Genomic DNA, 23,409 nt, shown 5'->3' with positions numbered 1-23,409 from the left:
TAGAGAAGTGAATCAAGCGGCAGACTGGATTGCTGGTGAGGCACATTTGGTTGTTAATGGATGTATTTGGTGAGAAGCATTTGGTTGTTAATGGATGTATTTCTTTCACCTGTGTAATCTCCCTTGGGACCTCGACTTAATTTGTTGGAGTAATTTCTCTCAACCTCTGTAATGTCCAAGAATGCCTTCATTGGTGCTTATATAATGTTCAATGGAGAGATTTATACCCTGATGCTTGTGTCCAAGGTTCAAAATATCGAGGGCTTATTGACTTGTATCGGTGCTTTTTTTTATTTATTTTTTATTTTTTCCAATCTGACCCGAAACACCCCCTATAGGGGCGTATCAGGAAGGCCCCGATAACCTTGCCTGTGTCTTTCCCAAAGTTAGGCTTGGTTCTGACCATTGCGCAATTATCCTTCACTGCTATCCCCCATAATGGTAGGGAAGGAAGCCATTCCTATTTGAGACCATGCTGGTAGATCACCCTCAGTGTAGATAGGTTATTTTAGAGACATAGCTTGAAATCTTGAATGATGAGAGGGAACTAGTGACTAGAACTACCCAAAAGGTGAAAAACTGCAAGCAACATCTTAATATTTGGAATCGAGCTTGCTTTGGTGATATTAAGAGCAAAATTAATGATTTGAAAATGCAACTTAGGCTGTGTTTGGTTGCAAAATAAATAAATTTGCACTGATGCAAAACAATGGCAGTGCAAATGATTTGACTGTAAATTCTAACATTTTTGTTTTAAATTTTAACTTATTTTGTTTGATTACAGTACAAATGAGGTGAATTTAGAAATGAAGCAGAATAAAGTAAAATCTAAAACAAAATTAAAGAAGAATTCACATTTTTATAATTGCACTCCTATGCATTCGTACTAGTATAAATAAAATTGCACTGCAACCAAACACAGCCTTAAGGAAATTTGAGAAAAATTGTTCTGAAAACCAAATTGGACCGGATGGTCAGACATTTGACCTGGGAACCGATCATAACTCCAGGTCTAGTTTTAGTCTGAAATGCTTTTTTTTCTTTTTTTGAAAAAATATTGATTTGGTTAGAAAATCACTAACCTGGATGGTTGAACTCTTCGAACCGGGAAGCGGTTCATGGTTTAATGATTTCTTTTTGTTGGGAAGATTAAAGAAGAAAAGATCGATAGATGTGGGGAGGTTAGAGAGAGGGAGAGATCAGATCTGTCGTCGTTCTTATTGCCGCCATTGCCATCGTTGCCTCCTTGTCATCGCCGGTGAGCATTACCTCTTCTTCCTTCATTCCTTCCTTCCTTCCTTCCTTCCTTTTCTTTTCTTTCTTTCTTTCCTTTCCTTTGATTTCCTTTTCTTTCTTAGTTGACAACCAACTCCCTCTCCTTTCTCAGTAAGACTAATGATATATATACCCTAATATTCCAATCTAAGGGTTAAATGTATCAAACCGTTTGAACTATTCAACCCAAACGGTTGAACCACTGACCCAAAAACCGGTAGCCAAAATAGTTCTGTCTTTGGGTCGGTTTTTAGAACCTTGCCAGGAAGTTAAACCTTCCCAAGAGAACATGAACAAAGTGGGGAGTCTTCAAGTGGCTCTAAACATAGGGCTGCAAATAAATTGGATCATATCCGATTCTAAATTCTATCCATTTAGATAATGGATCGAAGTTGAAATATACCTCGATTTGTTCCATTAGTTATGAAATATTATATGTTATATACTATTTATATATAATACGTATATTCTATATATCCTATATTATATATTATAATATATTATTATATTATTAAATAATATAAGATATTATTTATGTTATATCATCAAATTTTTTTATTAAAATTCAATTCGAATCGGTTAAATTTTTTATTGGATTGGATACCCTTAATCAAATCCGACCTGATCTATTTGCATCCCTAGAGCTGGCTCAAGAAGAACTTAATTGGAAGTAGAAATTCCAAAATTCTATATATGGCTGATAGAAGGAGATCGAAATACTCGGTTCTTTCACCAATCTACCATCAATAGAAGACAGTCAAACAAATTTATAAGCGCTAGAAGGTTGATGGAGAATGGGTGAACAGGTGATAAACAATGAAATCCCAAGTTTTCTTGAAGACCCTTTTAGTTCGGGGAACCAGTGAGATGTGTGATTTTGGATTGAATACCATTAGAGGAGTATCAGATACCACCCGAAGGGTTTTTTTAGAGATGTTATCCTCTGAAGAGATTCGAACAACTACTTTTAGCATTGGCTCTTAAAAGCCCCGGGTCCCAATGGCTTCTTTTAGCCCCAATTAACCATGAATTCCAACATAACCAAGATAAATCTGAACACCAGAAGACTTGCTCCATGAATTCCAACATTCATTCTCTATCAAAAAATAGAAATGTAAAAGAATTCAACACCCATAAGGAAGCAGGCCAAGATATACACCAGAAGAGGAATGCCAATTGAACTGCAAATGGATTGTTTTGCAAACATGCAGTTCATGAACTGTAATTACTCTCCACACCACTGGTCATGTTTAGCTGGGGAGAAGAAATTTTGCATGGACCATACTTGACGTTACAGAAATTCCATATGAAATAGAAATCCTGAAAAACAATAGCAGAATAGTAACAAAGATAAAAAGCAAATAAGATTCTGCAAATAAAGAATAACTCCACTTTTCTTGATGAATCCAGCAACATACACTTGAACACAACCTTGGACTTCACAAAGCTGATAATAAAATCCGAATTGGGCAAAACTTTTTCTATAGAACCATCTACTTTTAATTTCTTTTTGAAGATCCATTTGCTTCCAATTGATCTTCTATTTGCAGAGTCTTATTTGCTTTTTATCTTTGTTACTATTCTGCTATTGTTTTTCAAATCCTATGTCCAAAGGTGGACGAAGGTAGACATGAAAATGAAAGAAATGGTAAGATGTGTTGTATGTCCATGGAGCTAGCTAGGACCTGAAGATTAAATGATCACATTTCCGGTGGAAAATTCCCTGCCCATAGGTAGAAAAAATTATTTCAATGAAGAGTGGAAATTCCAACAGCCCAAATGATGTTACTGGAAGACAAGCAAATAAAATAATTGGAGTGATAAGCCGTTTCTTTTGATCTCCGAGAATGATGAAAAGTGCTGAGCTGAATGCTATGACCATACCAGCAATTGAGATGAAAAGGGTAGCGAGTCCAATAATCAATTTCTTGGGCAACGATTCCAAGAAATCGTCTACTGCATATCGTGCAGTTAAGATTGCCAAGAACATTAGCACTGAAGTAATGGAGGAGAAGAGTGCTATTGTATCTGATATTAAGAAAATCATGAAAGAGGTTTCCTCTAAGAAGATGGGAGTCCCTTTACCATCAATATTGCCTCCTGGCACGGTAAAAGCAGCTGCAAAAACCACTGTCGCAATGAGTGTGGCCACAATCATACATGATGTTGCTGTGTCCTTCATCCATTTCTCTCCCTTTTCAACCAAATCCATGTGCTCCTCGCCGAATGCAGCTCTGGGTGTTTTTCCTTCATTATTTGTTTCTTCTTTACAATGCGGGGACACAAACTTCTCTATTTCCTACAAATTAAAGAAGTTACAATTAGTGTCATTTGGAATATTTATCTAATTGTACTTATTATTTTAGATGAATACAAATATTGAATGTATGCTTGTTAGATTCACCGAACTGATTGTATTTCTATCTACAACTGTGATTGCTCCTCTCTCTGACTCTCTCTGCCCTATAAAATGAAACCAGGGTCATGGTAGCATTGAAAAGTGAGCAATCTATTCTCTTTCTCCACCCTTTGTTAATATTCCATTAAACCCTTATTCACACGTCTGAAATCTTTTTGTTCACCACATGGTGGTTTTGTGATGGTATATATACGGCCCTTTAAGTGATAATATCATAGAGGGCGATGGTACCATGTCCATAGTACTCAAGTCTGAATTATGTGCAATTTCAATGAATAATGGTTCTTCCATGGGTATGGTGCAGTAGTATATATATGTGGCTAATGTCTGGTTGAGTATTTTAGATCAATGATTTCTCCAACTTTTCCTTTACCGTTTTTTGTCTTTCCTTTGATTTTTACCACCATACTTTCATTGCTCTAACAAACATTTGGTATCAGAGTAAAAGATTCATTCAACCATTCAAATCTAAAACTAAAATCCTTCATGGCATCAACTTCCAACAGCTCTGTTTTATATCATTTTCAAAAATTACCACGTCCTATTTTTTTATGGAGAAAACTACGATTTTTAGAGCACACAAATGAAAACATTGTTAATCTCCAAAGAGATTTGGGAGTTAGTAGAAGAAGGATACAAAGAATTAGATAATCGTGAGCAACTTACAATATGGATTAAAGACAAGGAGTACAAAGAAAATAGAAAAGATGACGCTAGGGCTCTATACCATATTTAGCAAGGAATAAGTAAAACAATATTTTCAAGAATCATGGTTGCCAAAAGCTCAAATGAAGCATGGGATATCCTCAGGAAGGAATTTTAGGGCACAAAAAAGGTAATATCAATAAAACTTCAAACTTTTTGGAGAGATTTTGATAATATTATGATGAAAGAAAGTGAATCGGTTCAGGAGTTTTTTTTTTCTAGAGTTTCTGGTATTGTAAATCAAACCAGAATGTATGGAGATGTTATTTCAGATGAAAAAATTGTAAAAAAGGTTTTGAGGAGTTTACTGATTAAATTTCATCATGTGGTGATTGCCATTGAAGATTCTAAAGATTTGACTAAACTATCCATGCATGAGTTAATGAGTTCATTTGAAATTCATGAGGAGAATGGAAAATTTTTCAACTTCTTCATTAGAGCAAGTTTTAAGTCCAAGCTCACCATTGTAGGAAAGAAAAAGAATGAAGGTGAAAAAGAATGACCATATCAAGCTATAGGAAGGATATATACCAAAATAATGGAAGAGGTGGATCATATGAAAGAGGAAGATGTGAAATGCAAAATACTGGTTATTTTATTTGCAAGATGGACAACTATTTGCCCCAAGATTTCTATTTTAGATGTAAAAATCATATACATGCCCCAAAAGATTGCAGATTTAAGTAAAAAGAACAAGCCCACTATACTAAAAACGATGATTTAGAAATCATCTATTTTACTCGTGTATGAATACCCAACAAGAGTCAAAAGAAATTTGGTATTTGAATAGTGGTTGTAATAATCACATGACAGGAAATAAAGAATGTTTTCTTGAATTGAATGAACATGTTAATTCTCAAGTGAAGCTTGAAGATGGAAAACTCCAAAGTGTTAAAGGAAAGGGTGTTGTTTCAGCCCAAACTAAGCAAAGTAATTCTAAACTCATTTATAATGTTCTATACATTCCTAATTTGACTCAAAATTTGCTTAGTTTTGGACAACTTACAAAAATGTTATAATGTGCACTTTGGCAATGGAGAATGTGTAATAACTAATAGCAAAAACGGCCAAATCATTATTAGAGTAAAAATGGCAACAAACAAAGTGTTTCTATTAACCATGTCCTATGATGTGAATTATGGGCTGAAAAGTGAGAATATGGATGTATCAATGTTATGGCACTGGTGAGTTTCCGCTCACCTCGGAAACCTCTTTGAGGGAGGCTTGACCTCCTGAAACAGAAGATGGAGAGAAAAGAGAGAACGGAGGGAAGGAATAAACTGGACTCAGGGAGAAGAAAATTAAGGGAGAATCATTCATTGCTTTCATTATATGATGATGGCCTTGTATAGCTGGCCTATAGGTGTAATATCAGAGGGAATATCCTCTGATTTCTGGATAACTAACTCTGGCAGATAACATGGGTGGAATATCTTTAGGCGGCAGAGTAACCAACTCTGAGTGTAACTAATTTTGGGGCTCTGTCGCCTGTCTCCTCTGTCTTCTTGTGAATGGCTGATAGGTGGTGGCCTACTCCACTCCCCTAGTGGGTTCTGGAGGGAGTGTTTGGGTCTCAACAGCTCCTCCCCCTTTAGCACTGACCTTGCCCTCAAGGTCTAGGTTGGGAAACCTCTCATTCAGCCTTAGATAAGGTTCCCATGTGGCCTCTTCTGGAGGCAGTCCGGCCCATTCAACCTTGGCTTCTGGCACAACCTGCCCTCCTCGTCGAACCCATCGAAAATCCACAATCTTGATAGGCTCCGTATAAATGTCCCCTTCATCTGTAAATTGGGGTAAGTTGGGTGAGATAGGGGTATGATTCCCCACAGCTTTCTTGAGAAGTGAGATGTGAAACACCGAGTGTAGCTTCGAGGTAGTAGGGAGGTCCAATCTGTAAGCAACAAGGCCCACTCTCTCCAGCACCTTATAGGGCCCATAATATCTGGGAGCTAGCTTGTGCCAAGCCCGTCTCATCATTGAGACCTGGCGGTAAGGTTGGAGCTTAAGGTAGACAAAATTACCTACCTGAAACTCTAGTGGGCGGTGGTGAGAGTCATAATAGGCCTTCATCTTTTGCTGGGCTTTAGTCAAATTGGCCTTGAGCAGTCTAAGGATCTCATCTCTTGCCAGTAGGCGAGTCTCTACTTCTGTCACCTTAGCCGACCCAAATTCATAAGGTAATATGGGAAGAGGTTCTTTGCCATATAGAGCCTTGAAGGGTGTCATTCCTGCTATTGACTGATAAGTTGTGTTGTACTAATATTTTGCCCACGGAAGCCAGTGAGCCCACTATTTGGGCTTCTCCCCTATGAAGCACCTCAGGTAGGCTTCTAAGCACCGATTAAGAACTTCAGTCTGTCCATCCATCTGGGGGTGGTAACTTGTGGATGGGTGCAGTTGGGTTCCTTGCAATCGGAAGTATTCCTTCCAGAATGAACTCAGGAAGGCAGGGTCACGGTCTGAGACAATGGATCTTGGTGTCCCATGCAATTTTGCGACGTCCCATATGAAGATGTCAGCCACCGTTGCTGCGGTGTAAGGGTGAGGCAGGGCAGAGAAATGGCTATACTTGGTGAGACGGTCAACTACTACCATGATAACTTCCTTCCCTAAAGAACGGGGAAGTCCGGTGATGAAGTCCATGGAGAGGTCTTCCCATACTTGCTCTGGAATCTTGAGGGGTTGCAGGAGGCCCGCGGGAGACTGTGAGGAGTATATCTGCTATTGACAGGTCTGGCATTCGGATACATAGTGTAACACGTCCTTGCGCATTCCTACCCAATGGTAGTGGCTGCTGAGCCTCTTTAGAGTCCTTAGCACTCCTGAATGTCCTCCCAAAGAGGAATCATGAAACAACTTCAATAGTTCAGTTTTGTGGCTGGAATTTGGAGCAATCACGAATCGTCCCTTAAAGAAGAGGTCTGGTCCCACAATTTGGTACCCTGCAACCTGGGAAGGGTTCTGCCTCAATTTTTCCCTAATGTCCTGTAGCTGCGGATCAGACCTTGCTTCTTGACGTATGGCTTCAAACAAGGGAAAACTGGGCTGAGAGTAGGTTAGTTGGGCCAGCTCCTCTACCCTCGATAAGGCATCAGCTACCCTGTTGGCGGGCCCAGGTTTATACTCTATTCGGTAGTCGAAGCCCATCAGTTTACTAAGCCACTTTTGCTGCTCCAGGGTGTGCACTCTTTGTTCTGCTATATACTTCAGACTTCGTTGGTCTGACCTTATGATAAATTGGCGTCCCAACAGGTATGTACGCCATTTTTGGACTGCCATTACCACTGCCATCATCTCCTTGACATAAGTGGATTGGTTCTGGTGGGCGGCTGATAAGGCCTTGCTGAAGTAAGCAATGGGCTGTCCCTTCTGCATCAAGACGGCCCCCACCCCTGCACCTGAGGCATCACACTCAATCTCAAAGGGCTGGGTGAAATCCAGAAGAGTAAGGATTGAAGGGCTCGAAATTGCTGTCTTCAAGTCTTCAAAGGCCCATTGAGCCTCATCAGCCCAGCTAAAAGAATCCTTCTTCAACAGACGCGTTAGAGGGGCGGCCATGAGCCCATACAATAGTGGGCTTGGGCTTGGGCCATTTTTGGATGGCATCTATCTTTTCTGGGTCTGCCATGACCCACCCTGCTGCAACCACGTGGCCTAAGTATTGTATCTGTTTTTGTCCAAAAGAACACTTGGTCATTTTGGCATGTAACTGATGTTCCCTTAGAGTGGTGAGGGTAAGTCTCAGATGTTCCATATGGGTGCCCCAATCCTTGCTGTAAACCAGAATGTCATCGAAGAATACTAAAATAAATTGCCTTAAGAAAGGCCTGAAAATGTCATTCATGAGGGCCTGGAAGGTGGAGGGGACGTTTGTGAGCCCAAACGACATAACTAGAAACTCATAATAGCCATCATGGGTTCTGAAGGCTGTCTTATGGATGTCGGCCTGGTGAACCCGGATCTGATGATACCCGGATTGCAGGTCCAGTTTGGAGAACACCTGTGCTTCTCCTAACTCGTCCAACAGTTCATCAATGAGGGGTATCGGGAACTTGTCCTTCACTGTAATCCGATTCAGGGCCCGATAATCTACACAAAACCGCCAACTACCATCCTTCTTTTTTACTAGGAGTACAGGGGATGAAAAAGGGCTGGTGCTTGTCTGTATATGCCCTTTGTTCATTAGCTCTCTTACCGCCTTCTCAATTTCTAGCTTCTGGAAATAGGGGTATCTATATGGCCTCACATTGGCCGGTTTAGAATTTGATAAGAGGGGTATCTGATGGTCATGGGCCCGGGGTGGAGGTAATTGGCTTGGTTCCTTGAACACATCACCAAACTGATCGAGTATCGATCGTAGTGCCTCGTGTTGGGCTTCCGTGGGTTGGTCACAGCCTTGATTGTTTAAAGTTGGAACCATGGGCTGCATGCCTAAGTGCATAAATAAGGGCTGTCCAGTATCCTTGGAGGCCCGTAACAGGGAAGCTACAATATCACCTTGGGGACTTAGAGGCCGCACCCCTTGTAGATGGCAAGTCTGTCCATCTTGATAAAAGTCCATTGTCATTTTGGCCCAATCACACAGTGCAGGCCCTAGGCCACGTAACCAATGAATTCCCAGAATAATATCAGCCCCTGAGAAGTCCAATGGGTGGAGATATACCACGAAATAGTGGCCTTGTATAAGGATCTTTTCCTTCTTGCACACACCATCACATGACATCTGACTTCCATTAGCCACATAGATTGAAAAGAGTGGAGTGGGTTGTATAGACATACCTAGTTGCCTTGCTAATCAGCAAGTGATGAAATTCAGGGTAGAGCCACTGTCAATCAAGATCATCACAGATCGGCCCACCAACCTTCTACTCGCATGGACTGAAGAGGGTTGAGGCTCATGAGGGCGTGTAAGGAGATCTCAGCTCCAACAGGTTCATGTTCAACTGAGATCAGTTCACAGTCTTCTACGTTTTCTTCTGGTTCTTCCTCTGTCTGAAGGAGAAACACTCGCTAGACTCTGCACTTATGGCCCGGTCCAAACTTGTCATCACAATTGTAACAGAGGCCCTTCTCGCGTCGGGCCTGCATCTCAGCCCACGAGAGGCGCTTGAAGGGCACAGTGGGCCTGGGAAAAATGGGCTTCTGAGAATCCCCAACTTGTTTCATGGGTTGCTGTTCGGCCCGCTAGGGAGCCCTCACATTCGAGTAGGATGGCTTGCTAGTTCTGCGCATACTATCAATCTTCTCTTCTTGCAAGCGAGCCATACCCACCGCGGCCATGACTGTCGCTGGTCGAAGAGCTCTCACTTCCAGGCGGATGTCTTCTCTGAGACCTCCCACGAAACACCCTACCAAGGCCTTCTCCGGCCATCCATGTACCCTGGTCACCATTCTTTCGAACTCGAGCTGGTAGTCTGCTATCGTCCCAGTCTGTTTTAGTCGAGTGAGGAGTTCGTCGTAATCCACGAACGTCGTCGGCCCAAAACGGATGCACAGGGATTTCTGTGAACTCCGCCCAAGTTACCCGAGGATGGGTTTGTCAATACCACTGGAGCTAGAGAATAGTGTCTCCTTCTAGGTGAATGGAGGTGATGGCGACGCGCTGGTGTGCAGGGGTTTCATGGTACTCGAAGAATCTCTCTGCTTTGAAAATCCAAGGAATGGGATCTCCACCGGAATAGTTGGGAAAATTGATTTTAGTAACCTTTCCGGCGGGGTAACCCCCAGTTCCTTGGCTACCGGAAATAGAGGCGTCAGCCCCTGCTGGATGACTGGTTTCGCCGGATTGTTGTTGGGAGGCGAGGTTAGAGATGACCACCTTGAGATCCCTGAGTTCGTTCAATACCTGGTGGAACCCAATCTCAAGTTGGTCGACTCTATCTTCCATGGTAGAGGATCTTGTCTGCGGCATAGCTGGTCTGCAACCTCGCTCTGATACCAACTTGGTGAGTTTCCGCTCACCTCGGAAACCTCTTCGAGGGAGGCTTGACCTCCTGAAACAGATGATGGAGAGAAAAGAGATAAGGGAGGGAAGGAATAAACTGGACTCAGGGAGAAGAAAATTAAGGGAGAATCATTCATTGCTTTCATTATATGATGATGGCCTTATATAGCTGACCTACAGGTATAATATCAGAGGGAATATCCTCTGATTTCTGGATAACTAACTCTGGCAGATAACATGGGTAGAATATCTTCAGGCGGCAGAGTAACCAACTCTGAGTGTAACTAATTCTGGGGCTCTGTCGCCTGTCTCCTCTATCTTCTTGTGAATGACTGATAGGTGGTGGCCTGCTCCACTCCCCTAGTGGGTTCTGGAGGGAGTGTTTGGGTCTCAACAGGCACCTAAACATGGGCATTTGAATTTCAAAAGTCTCTCATTGTTAAATAACAAGAATATGGTGATTGGACTTTCTCAAATTGGTAGAGAACATAAAATATGTGAATATTGCGTCTATGGGAAGCATCATAGGCTACAATTTTCAAAGAGATCATGGTATTCAAAGGCACCATGAGGATACCTTCCTTCAACAACAAGAGGTATTTCCTTCTATTTATTGATGATTTTACTAGAATTGTTTGGGTATATTTCTTAGATGCAAAATCACAAACATTACTTACTTTTATTCAATTCAAAGCTTTTGTTGAGAAGCAAAGTGACCACAAATTGAAAATTTTGACGAAAAAATCACAAACATTGCCTACTTTTGTTCAATTCAAAGCTATTGTGAAAAACAAGACACCAAAAGAGAGTTGACAGTAAGACATGCCCCACAATAAAATGGCGTATGAAGCATGATGCATAGTAAAAACCTTCCCAAAAGCTTCTAGGCTGAAGCAGTTTATTCTATTGTCCATATATTAAATTATTCTCCCACCAAAGTCATGCAAAACAAAGCATCGTTTGAAGCATGGCACAAAAGAAGTCTATTGTTAGCTGATTCAAAGTGTTTGGCTGCATTGCTTATACTTACATTTCTTCAAAAAAGAGAGAATTTTGATGGCAAAGGCAAGAAATATATTTTCCTTGGCTATAGTGATGAATCTAAAGGTTATTGGTTGCTGAATCCAACTACAAATGAGTTGATAATTTTAAGAGATGTGATATTTGATGAAGAAGGGGCATAGAAGATGAAGAAGTAATGCCTAATGATCATGAGTATGAAACAACTACACAAATTGTAAGGCCAACAAATACAAAAAGATCAAGTCTAACAAGTTTTAGTCTAAGAATGGATCCCTCAAGTTCAAGAATCTAAGATCCATGGCAAGCAAGTCCAAGTGATATAAATTTGGATACTCCACCAAGAAATGTACATTTACTTCAAGAAATCTTTGATTCTTGTGATGTTGCATTTCTTACACTAGAGCAACAAAAGTTTGAAGAAGCTTCAAAAGAAGAAGTTTGGGTGAAAGTTATGAATGAAGAAATTGAAATGATTAAGAAGAATAAGACATAGGAATTGGTTAACAAATCCAAAGAAAAAGAAGTAATTGGGCTGGAATGGGTTTACAAAATAGATTAATGAAGATGACTTAATCCAAAAGCACAAAGCAACGTTAGTGGCCAAAGGCTATACCCACTAGCCTGGGGTAGATTTCCATGAAACATTTGCACTAGTGGAAAGAATAGAAACAATTAGAACAATGCTTACACTTGCTACTCAATTGAAACTGCAAGGGTTCTAGTTTGATGTGAAATCAACTTTCCCAAATGGAGATTTAGAAGAGGAAAAAAGAGGATAAGATTTAAATTGCTTAAAGCAAGCACTTTGGGCATAGAATGGAAAATTTGATAAATACTTTTATAAAAATGGATTTGAAAAAAGTCTAAATGAGCGATTACTCTATGTCAAGAAGGAAGATATGCATGAATTTATTCTTGTTTGTCTTTATGTTAACGATGTGATTTATACAAGTAACAACTCAAAATTGTTGAATGAATTCAAATTAGCAATGACCAAGGAATAAGAGATGACTGATTTGGGGTTAATACTTGGGATTCAAGTGAATCAAAGAAAATGTGAAATTTTTATGTCCCAAGAGAAGTATGCTGATGATTTATTAAAAAGATTTCATATGTTAATTTATAAACCCCTAACTATTCCTATGGCTATCAATGAAATGTTGTCAAAGGTAGGAAGATGGAGCTGAATTGGTAGATGCATCAATTTATAGAAGACTTGTCGGCTCTTTGATTTATCTCACCAACATAAGGCAAGATATTGTGCTTGTTGTAAGCATTATTTCAAGATACCTGAACAAGCCAAGTAAAGTTCATTTTGGAGCAACAAAGAGAATACTTAGAAATGTGAAAGGAACTAAGAACTTGGGTTGAAATATGAAAGTGAAAATGACTGCAAGTTGGTTGGATTTTCAGATAGTGATTGGATTCGTTCCATAGATGATCGAAAAAACACAATTGGATATATTTTTTCCTTGGAAAATAAAATGATTTCTTGGTCACCCAAGAAGCAAAATACTGTGGCACTCTCTTCAATTAAAGCATAATACATTTCAGCCGTTCGTGCAACTTGTGAAGCAATTTGGCTTAGAAGACTTTGAGAAGACCTTCAATTTGTGCAAAATGGCCCAACTACAATCTATTATGACAATAGCTATTGTAATGACCAAAAACCCAGTTTTCTATAGAAGAACAAAGCATATTGAACTGAGACACCATTTCATCAAAGAATCAACTAAGAAGGAGAAATTAACTTGAAGTTCATCAAGACTGAACACCTCTTCACCATGCCTCCAGTTTCAGAAAGGTTTGTGCATTTTAGATCTCTAATGAAAATTACAAGTTAAAAGGGAGTGTTGAAAAGTAAGAGTGGTAAATGTTCTAGACTTGTAAAACCTAGAAGTGGAAGTTTGGCTTTTCATCTTCTTATCTTCATTCTTTCTTCAACTTTTCTTATACAGATTTTTGCCTTTCCTTTAATTTTTACCACCACACTTCTGTTGTTCTAACATTCAACAATCAAGGAAAAGCTTCAATACCTTACGACCAATAACCCATAGCTGCCTTCTTATATACAATGAATGAGTTCAAGAAAATGCACACATTAAGAAATGGCTATGGAATAGAATGCACCCTAGGATTAGTATCAACCTTGTGGTCATATTATCACATATACTACAAAAGATATAGGGAGCATGCCCAACATTTATTTCCTTGTCAAATTATGAGGTGAGTGGTGTATATAATTGTACCAAGACAACTTCCTACTCTATCAAGGTAACAAGAGTATAAAGGACTACTATTCATCCCTACAATCCTTTGCAATGAAGTGAATGTATATTAGCCCCTTAATGTAGACCTAAAAGCACAACAACAACAAGAACAACGACGACTACGAGACTTAGATGTTGTTAGATTTTTGTTGGTCTAAAGACAAAATATGATCTAGTTTAAATAGGAGTAGAGGTCATACTCCTCAAATTATGAATCATATGACGTGATGGTGGTTGAGAGCTAGGAGAGGTCATGGAAGATGAGGACATGGTGATTTTAGGAAGTGAACGTATTGTAAATCAGACAAGCATAAAATTAACATTTGTTATGGTCTTCATGGTCCATCTTATAGCTGGGAAAATCATATTGTAGTTATTGAGGCCGATACTATATGAAAAAATCAACCAAGAGAAGATGGTCTCATTCAGGTGGAGTGCTCTCTTAAGGGATTTACATTGTGTTGTTTCAATTTCTGAAAAAATGGCCTACCAAGAGTAACCGATAGTGTATCTGGAAGCTTGGTTGAGGTAGGGAGGTGTCTTACTAGTGTATGTAGGGCTAACCATGGTTATGTTTAATCAGAAAACTATGCAGAAGAAACTGTGTAGAAGTATATATCTTTTCTAGAGTTCTGTTAGAGAAGAGATTAAATCTCCGTGGGGTTATTGAAAAAATCAAGATGTGGAAAAATTCTAAGGAAATAATGGTTAAATTCTAAGGAAATATCTTTGCTAGAGTTATGTTAGAGAAGAGATTAAATCTCTCCATGGGGTTATTGAAAACATCAAGATACATGTGAAAATCTTCTAAGGAAATAATTGTTAAGCCTGTAATGGTTGATGTTCTTTGGGTCTGTTTTAGCACTGAATGAGAGATAAAATTGTTTCTCGAGTTGAGTTTGTGTGGATTGTAAAAGAATATACAAGGACTACAAATGGAGTACATGATGAGAAAATTTGCGAGAAATCTTGGACAAGTTGGAGAAGTGGTGAAGGGGGAGATGATGAAAAGAAGAAAAAGTAGTTCACTCTATTCAATAGGTAGAAGCAGTTAACTAGAGAAGAAAAATGATTCTTTCTTTCGTCTAGTTCCGTTACGTTTTTGGTATGCCCCCTATCTTCCTCAATAGACACAACAAACTAGGGAGATAGTAGTGAGAAGGAATATTACCTTGAACCATTGGAGTTCTCGTTGCATTTGCAGAGCAGCACCAGAAACACAATTAATTCGAGAGGAAGGTGCCAATTTTGCTACTAGATGCAACATATTAGAACCATAAAAGGACAACATCTTCTTAAATCCACCTGTTCGGTGTATAAGATTGAAAATCTTTTCTTGGCGATACACAATTGCCGTATGAAATGGGGTACCCTGATATGAAGCTCTCTTATGATATCGGCAATGCTGATCATCAAGTACATACCACACCTGACCAGGAAAATGATTAAGACACTCGATTATCAACTCCTCAATTCCATTCTCCGCAGCAAGGTGCATTGCGCCGCGAACTTGATAGAAGGGAGCCTCCATATTCTCTATGCGTCCGTCTTCGATCTGAGCAGATATGTCTTCAAGCTGTTCGCAAATGCGTTTCACTAGTTCAACGCTCTGCTTATGCATCAGCTTTTTGTTATATACCCTCTTGATAATTGCAACTGTAAAAGCACAAAGTGAGGATTGAGGAGGTGTTTCCGATGTGAGAAGACGCATATGGTATTTGCAGACACGATATTAGAATTAATTCCTACTTATTGTTCTTAAAAGTATTTGACTGGTTTCAAGTTTCAGACCTCTGTTGATGAGGGCTTTCTGAAGGAACCGGACTAGATTCGGCATAGCTGAGGTTCCAGTTGTAGGGTTTTGAGTATTACTTCCAATGGCATTTTGAGTTGTTCCATTTGGAGTTCTGTCATGAGCTTGTTCCAAATGAATACCTTCAACAACAAGAAAGTTCAAACATATTCGGAATTATTTTCGTAATGAAAAAACACATAATAATAAAAAAAAGTGAAATTTTCGATCAGTACTAGTGCTATTTTGGTGTTTTTAACTTTAAAATCCGACAATTTAGTGCCTAAATTTTCAAAACGTGCCAATTAACTAAGTAGTATTTAAAAAGACACAAATAATCTTTAATTGTTATCTAATTTTTTTTTATCAATCATCTAAATGTTGATAAAAAATGAACAGTCTCAAATCCTTATCTCTTCTATTCAAGAAAGCTGGAATGTTAGAATGTCCATTAAGACATGAACCCAACTTCTTTATCAATCATATAAACATTGGTAAAAAATGAACAATCCCAAATCCTACATCTTTGAGTAAATCCAATATGCAAAACAATTATAACTCTAAGATATGTTTCTTCTTTTATGAGTAACAAAGTAATAAATCATCTCATTGAGCTAAGGGTGTCAGTGGACAGGTTTTGGATTGGACCCCATCCAGTCCAAAATCAATTTGGACAGATTGGACAGATCAACAAGGCATATTAGATTGGATCAATCTGGTCCAAAATATATATTAAATTGGATTGGACCTGGTCCGACTGCAATAAATTTACAATGGATTAGGTTGGATTAAAGTCAATATTTTGGTCCATTGATGGGCCAGGTTTAGATTGAAACCAATCTAAATCAAAATGAATTTGAACAGATTAGATAGTCCAGACATTGAATCGGACCAGTCCAAAATGGTCTAAAATATTCATTGGATTGGATTGGACCTGGTCCAGTTATAATGGACTTACATTGGACTAGATCGGATTGGACCAAATCCAGTCCAATTGACACCCTACTTTCAGCCACTTCAACATTATCAAACAGCTCCTTAATTTAGTGGCTCAGGTTAACCAAAAATCAGTCAAACTAATTCAAGTTAAATCCAGACCTAAAATTATCTGTTAAAATTTCCAGCACAAGCTCAGATAAGAGTCTTAGGTGCAAACTAGGTAACTCTTCTATAGCAGCGTTATCAACAGCTTTACAAAATATACATCAATCCACTCCTTCCAGTGCTTAGAACATATGCATCTGTCATTTAAAAAAAAAATCTATTTTGACTTCCTGTCTAACCTATAATTGTGAAACCAAAATATTTTGCTAATATCATATAATTTAAACTTTAAATACAACCATTCATGTAATTGGATTGGAAATAGATATCTGGAACATAAGCAAATGGAATTTGAATTTGAATTAAATTCAGATATTTCATATTCTCAACGGATCGAATTAAAATATACATCTTTTGAATTTTATATAATTTGTTGGCAGCTCTGATAAAGCCAACCGCCATTACAAGTAGTAAGCTTCGCTTTGAAATCTTACACAACTAATCACAATCAGAGGATTAGTTGGAACATGACATCCATTTGCTACACAAATAGTCCTCCAAACTCATTGAACTATAGGCTTGCAAATGTGAAATACCTTTTGAAAAATTAACAGTGGTAATAAAGCTAATCTCATTATGGCATTTCTTCAAACACCCTGCATTCAGCTTAAATTTCTTTATGGTGTTTGTCAGACTTTATTTAGCAAAAAGCTAATAAAACTAATCTAACTGGGGAGTACTAATAAGGACTATAAATACTACAAAATAAATAGATAAATTAAATAAGACAAACAAAATCAGATCTACCAAATTAATTCAGACTAAAGACAAGAAAATAATCAAGAATATTTTAATCGAAATCCAAATATTATAAAAATTTTCCTTGGGACCTTAGCACTTTTTTGAATTGTCTAGGGTGCTTAACACCTTCTAGTATTGTACTTTGGTCTTTGAATCCAGAGAATCTCATCCCCATTGAGCAATAATTCACTAAAAAAATCTTTTATCTGAGTTTTTCTAAATTTCAATTTAATAATTTAGGTGACGACTCCATACTTCATGTTACTTCGGTTCAAGTAGGTATAGTAAGTTTCTAGCTTTTGTGACTATTGTGTTCTAGGATAGAACACAAGAAAGTTTGAATAATACTTGTGAAGTTATTCGATAATTTTACATGGTCTGGTGCATAGGCTTGAGAGTAGCCTTACCTTTATAAATTCTGTGTTATTTGTTATAGTTGTTCTTGCTACTGTTTATATTCATACTTAAAATCACTATAATACATTGTTTTTTTGCTCGCAATCATTCTTATCTTACATTTAGAGTTGGGCATTTCACCTTTTGTTAGTAATGTTATTTAGAAATAAATAATTCATTCTAAGAATTGATTATTTGGAAAAAAAAAAACTTAGGCTTAGTTTGGGAAACTTATCAATATAAATATAAATATATAGAACCTTGTATTTTGTTTGCAGTGTACACATTTATACTTTGTACTCTTCCCATAGGCTTAGTTTACAAATACAAATATATACAGTATAAGACTTGTATTTTATATTTGTAAATCTTGTATTTGACATTTATATATTTGCATTTGCATTCTTCTCAAACAGAACCTAAGGCAGTGTTTGGAAACGATGCAAGTAAGTGTGAATGCAAATATGTAGTGTAAAACGGTCCATATAAATTGCAAAGTTTGATTAGTTTTGCACTAACAAATTTATCTTCTTACCAAACAGACTTTTTAGCTATAATGGATGCAAACACTACTTCCAGTAAAGTATATGTCTTTTTTTTTATAAAAAACCCACTTGAATGCTAATTAATTTCTTTTTTATTGATGTACTTTTACATTGTATTATCAATGTAAATATGCATTGGAAAATGTTTTTTTGATCATTTGTCAATGTATAAATATAATATTATCACACAGGCAAAAGTGGACCAGAGTACAAATTTACCCTGAAGGATGATACATGTGAAAGAAAAACTTACATGAATAAATGATGCCTTCCAGAAATCCAAGCCGACTCGAACTTTTGAATACGGATGGTTTCTTGGCCAAGGCAAGAAGGGCAGTATTGTCCTTTTCATCAAAGCCGACGAGTAGGTGAGGGAAATTGTCGACCAAATACAAAGCCTCGTCTAGCAAGCATGAACAAGAAAGGCAATTAGATCATCATGAATACAATAATCAGGTTATTTACGACTTTATTAATATTTTTCTATTTATTTTGAAAAAAAATCCATTTGATTAGTGGTAGGTTGACTCACCCTAGCTAGCTAGAAGATGGAATATCCAACTTCTAAATCAATTATTCTCCAAAGAGCAATTGCTCAGATGAGGATGATGCTAAGCTAATCTGGAAATTCTCTAAAAATGGAACGGGGCTTTGTCTCATTGTGAATCGACTGGGACCCTTGGTGCCTTCGGTGTGATGGAATGGTGAAAGGTGTCCGTCACCTGCTTCTTCATTGCTAGGGGTGGTAAGGAATTGAGTTTTTCTTGAGTTATTCAAAGCTCGATTTAGGTTTAAAACTTGACTTGAGTTAAATCGAGCTTTTAGCCAAGCTCGAACCTAATAAAACTTGACTTGTAAGGCTTGCAAATTTAATCGAATTTTTTTATATATGTACATATATGCATATATATAATACTTTTATTTTTATATATAATAATAATAACTAATTATTAAAATTAATATTTTTTTTAAATATCAAATAAAAAAATTTAATATATAATTTTTTATTTTTATAAAGCATTAGACTCGTAATCGAGTTCAAACCAAACTGAACTCGAGCTCATGAGCTTTTGACTCAAGCCAAACTCGAGCTCAAGTCTTCAGCTTGAGCCACATACTGTCTTGATGAAGCGAGTTCGAATAGCTTACTATTCGAACTCGGTCTGGCTTGAATCCAGTCCTATTCATTGCTGCCTGGGAGTTGGGACCCTCATCAATCCATTGAGATTTCATTCAAGTCCCACACTTTAGCGACTGGATTAACTCATTAGCAATTCAGAGCATGACTGGGAAAGTATTTGGGCATGTCAGTCTCTTTTATGCTGGAACCTTTGGGAGTCTCTTAACAAGTTTGTTTTGTAGGTGGGAAGTTGAGCAACCTTCGAGGGTGGTAGCCTAGTCTGCAACTTTTCAATAGCTGCATGTAGAAGTCTCTCTCCCAAGCACCCCCACCCCCCAACTCCATTTCCCTCTTAAATTCCCACCTAGGATGTATATGGATTGCAATGGTTGTGATGCCAGTTTCATCTCTGAGTCGAATAAATTTGGATTAGTAGCAGTAGCCATAAATCAATCTGGGACAATTGCCGTAGCAGAAATCTGAATACATATACAAGTTTAGTGGAAGATGCTAAATCCAGGACCATTCTTCTGGGTAGGGATGAGCAAACAAAAAAAAAAAAGAATCCAAAAAATTGAATCAAAAAACCAATTAACTGAATTGGTCGATTTAGTGTTTTTAAAAAACCGAAGGTATTGATTTGGTTTCGATTAACCAATATAGAAAACCGGTGATTAACCAAGTCGACCGATATATATATATATATATATATATATATATATATATATATTTCTATACTTTTTATATATATTAATGTATATTATATATATTTTATATATTATAAATTAATAAATATGCATTATATATAAATATATATTTATAATATATTATTTATTATTTATTATTTAAAATATAATGTTTTATATATATTTATAAGTTTTTATTGTATATTTATATATTTTTTATAATATATATTATAAAAATTAAAAAACCAACAAACTGAACCAGTCAACCGATTAATCGACTGATTTCGATTTAATTCTGATTACTGATTTTCCAAAACCGATAATACCAATTCGATTCTAAAAAATGCCCAAACCGAACCATGAACACCCCTACTTCTGGGTTGCAAGTTGGCCAATATGCTTGATTTCCAAAGTATAATCATTGAAATTGATGCATTAACTGGTGAAGGAGTTGGAAGTATCTCAACCCTCAGCTTTCTCCACTATGCATTGAAATTGGTTGTAATTGTAAAGGATAGTTGGGATCGAACCCCACCTGTTCTTCTCTCCGTTATGGGTTTGGGGTTAAAAATAACGCCCCCTCCCCTCCGTTTTTTTCTCTCCCTCGTTTAATGTTCACTAATGCCACAACCCACGTGGGGGATCAATTTGAATGAATGGAAGAAACTATCTTCAGTATTTTAGCTCAAAAGTCAGAATTGAAAGAGGGGCATTATTTTAATACTACAGACCACCATCAGATTTTGAAAAACATTGGGCAAAAATCTGCCACCAAAGTGGTCACATGTTAACTAACTCCTAATGAAATGCCAACACAGCATTCGAAATAAATTCAAGATATCATAGCAACCAAGGTTTTAAAAGGCTACCTCCAAGTGGAGGCCAGAAGGTTGGGTGTCATAAGGGCGAGGTATAAGCTTCAACTTCAAGGCGTTTTGAGGCCTAAGCCTTGTACAAGAAAAAATGGATAATTAGATATAATAAACAATGAAGACATAAAATTAAGATTTTATATGGGTATATTAGAGATGGGTAAATCGAAATCATTACAGGGTTTTTTCCCCTAAAATCCAAATCTAAGTGTTGAGTGCAGGATATGAACCAAGAGCAAGGCAATCTTGTTCTTGCACCAGCTGTAAGCTTTAGTGAAGAGTGAACATCAACTATGGGGTAGAAGGGCAAGTGAGTAAAGAAGCATGAACAATAGAATAAGCTACTCACCGAAGTAACCAGAGTAAATTGCATTTGTTAGCGTCCTAACGCCAATATTTTCCCTTTCAAAAGGGCATGGATCTTTTGCCTTATCAGACTGGTAAAGAAAATCCACCATTTCCTTGCCAGCACACTGAAAAGCTTTAATAAGAGGCGTTTCACCGCGGTAGTTGATGAACCCCGTCAATGTTTCATTCCTTTCCATCATAGCCCTTGCTATCTCTGTGCAGTCGGCTGCAGCAGCGCCATGTAGGGCAACGTGATTGCTCCAATCCGTCTTTGCTATGTCATGGGAAGCTAGTCTCCTCGTTAGATTCAACACGAACTGTGTGTGTCCAACATTTGCAGCTATATGCAGTGATGTCTCACTGTACTCATTTATCCAACTAGTTAGGGCATCTGGGTACCGGTCAAAGATTTGCACAGCAGCTTCCCAATCGCCAGAGTGAGAGGCTCTCACCAGATCTCGTTTTACTCCGGCGTCCATCCTCCTTGTTCCGCTGCCTAGAGAAGAAGAACAACAACACCAACAAGTTATATTATACTAAATTTGAATCTGCTTGATAGCATCTTGGTACCAACAAATGCTTTCAACACTGTCCCATCCCAAAGGTGACCGACTAACTGCATCAGCAGCCGTACATAGCCAACATCTTCCCCTTTTGTCCAAGTATACTACTCTAATGGTTTGCTGGCACAGTGCTGGAAGCATATGCCAATTCTATTTAATATGGATACAATAAGTTTTAATCCGACTGCCTTAGGAGACAACCCCATGTGCTCTGAATAATTGGATTGGACTTTTAGGGGAATACATCGGTCAAGGGCAATTTTGGGGCCCTAATATCAATAAAAATAACATATTTAATAAAATTGTAAAAATAAGTTAATTTTGTAAAAAAAGGGCAAATTCCTGTTCATCTTCTACTCAGAAACGCTCACCGCCGCCTCTGATACGCCTCCGGTACGTCTCCGACAGCTGCCTCCTACTGTCGTCTCCAACGATCAAGAAAGCCACTTCTCTGTCTACCCATTTTTTCTCCCCCTTCCTCAGCTACCTTCGACCAGCCCTGTTCACCACCTTCTTCGAGAACACCGAACTTCCAACGGCAGTACTATTCCAGCATTCTCACACAACTCCGGCGTATATCTGATATCTCAACCATCGCTGGATTTCATATTCTTCCTGTATCATTTATCCTCTCTTCACCCCACCGTTCAAGGCTTTTTTGTAAACAATCCACGAAAGCTTTGTTCCCGGCCCTCATCACTGGTTAACCCGAAAGCTCTGTTCTCGGTCCTCATCACCGGTTAACCAGAAACATTATCAACGACGGAAATTTGACCTTTCCATCCTCCCTTTCGATTTCGACGGAGATTTACAGTTAAGGGGATCGTCCTTTCCCATCAAACTACAGTTCGGAGCTGAGCTAATTGAAATCTCCCGTGTACATCGTCCTCAGTCAGGCCAAAATCTGCCAAGGAGTTATAGGCATTGGGCTGGCTTCGGAGCCAGTGAAGAAGCTCCCTGCCGAACCAGCTTCAGTCAAGTTTCTAACACACCCACCTCTACCGTATTTCACATACTTAATCTATGGTTAACTAGTTATTTATCTTCTTTTAGTTGTGCTTATCTTTTGCGGTTCTGAATTAATATATTTGTTACAAGTTTCTTAGAAAGAATCAGTCAGTTCTCTGCAACTTTTTTTATCTGTTTTTGTTTTCTCTTCCGATGATGCTTTTGCTTGCCCATGGTGCGTTAGTTTTCTTTTTTTTTCTTCTGTTCAAGGCTTAAACTCTGTTCAGAATAAGAAGTCTGTGAAGTTTCAAATCCTGATGTATCATTCCCTTTCAATCAGTAGTTCTATCGATTTGTTATTCGTTAGGTTTGCTTTACTTAAAATTGATACTGGCATGGAATTTACTCTGATTTCAAGAGTTATATTTCCTGTTCTGTAAGTTAGATTTAATGGTCGTCTGGTTGGATATTTTGAGACTGAGATGAGAAGCATGAAGTCCCGATTCCCATTGTTGGATGTCACTGAATTATGATCTCGGAGGCGATTGTTGGTGTGATACTCCCGATTCCCGTTGTTCGTTTCGTCTGCCTCCGCACATTGCCGGAGGCGGCGGCGAGCAGCGGCGCTGGTGAACAAATTGCAACAAGAAGAAGACAA

At 38.2% G+C, this 23,409-nt stretch overlaps 1 protein-coding gene across 3 annotated transcripts; it reads right to left on the bottom strand.

Annotated features, from left to right (window-relative positions):
- Positions 1 to 2,343: 2,343 nt before the first annotated feature.
- Positions 2,344 to 22,050, bottom strand: LOC104593512 (uncharacterized). 3 transcript variants are annotated; one of them, XM_010253396.3, is made up of 6 exons: positions 21,242 to 22,050; positions 18,468 to 18,617; positions 15,428 to 15,571; positions 14,808 to 15,292; positions 3,361 to 3,574; positions 2,344 to 2,998 (listed from the first exon to the last, which is right to left on the bottom strand). In XM_010253396.3, exons 1-6 carry the CDS (start codon positions 21,717 to 21,719, stop codon positions 2,976 to 2,978), a joined length of 1,494 nt encoding a protein of 497 aa, XP_010251698.1. In that variant the 5' UTR covers positions 21,720 to 22,050; the 3' UTR covers positions 2,344 to 2,975. The 3 variants fall into 3 exon arrangements, with proteins under 3 accessions (XP_010251698.1, XP_010251697.1, XP_010251695.1); XM_010253395.3 differs by having other exon boundaries at positions 2,344 to 2,595; positions 21,242 to 22,049; XM_010253393.3 differs by having other exon boundaries at positions 2,344 to 3,574; positions 21,242 to 22,042.
- Positions 22,051 to 23,409: the final 1,359 nt, after the last annotated feature.

This window comes from Nelumbo nucifera, chromosome 7 (assembly GCF_055504915.1).
Source record: "Nelumbo nucifera cultivar China Antique chromosome 7, China Antique-T2T, whole genome shotgun sequence".
Lineage (NCBI taxonomy): Eukaryota > Viridiplantae > Streptophyta > Magnoliopsida > Proteales > Nelumbonaceae > Nelumbo > Nelumbo nucifera.
Note: the sequence above shows the minus strand (reverse complement) of the source record. Positions and strands in the feature narration are given on the sequence as shown.

Excerpts from the sequence above, each read along its gene's own strand:
- LOC104593512 (XM_010253393.3), bottom strand. The coding sequence starts at position 21,719 with ATGGACGCCGGAGTAAAACGAGATCTGGTGAGAGCCTCTCACTCTGGC. Across the intron at positions 15,572-18,467 it reads GGAAGGCATCATTTATTCAT|GTATTCATTTGGAACAAGCT; the intron begins GTAAGTTTTTCT and ends TTGTTGTTGAAG. Across the intron at positions 3,575-14,807 it reads GAGAACTCCAATGGTTCAAG|GAAATAGAGAAGTTTGTGTC; the intron begins GTAATATTCCTT and ends TTTAATTTGTAG.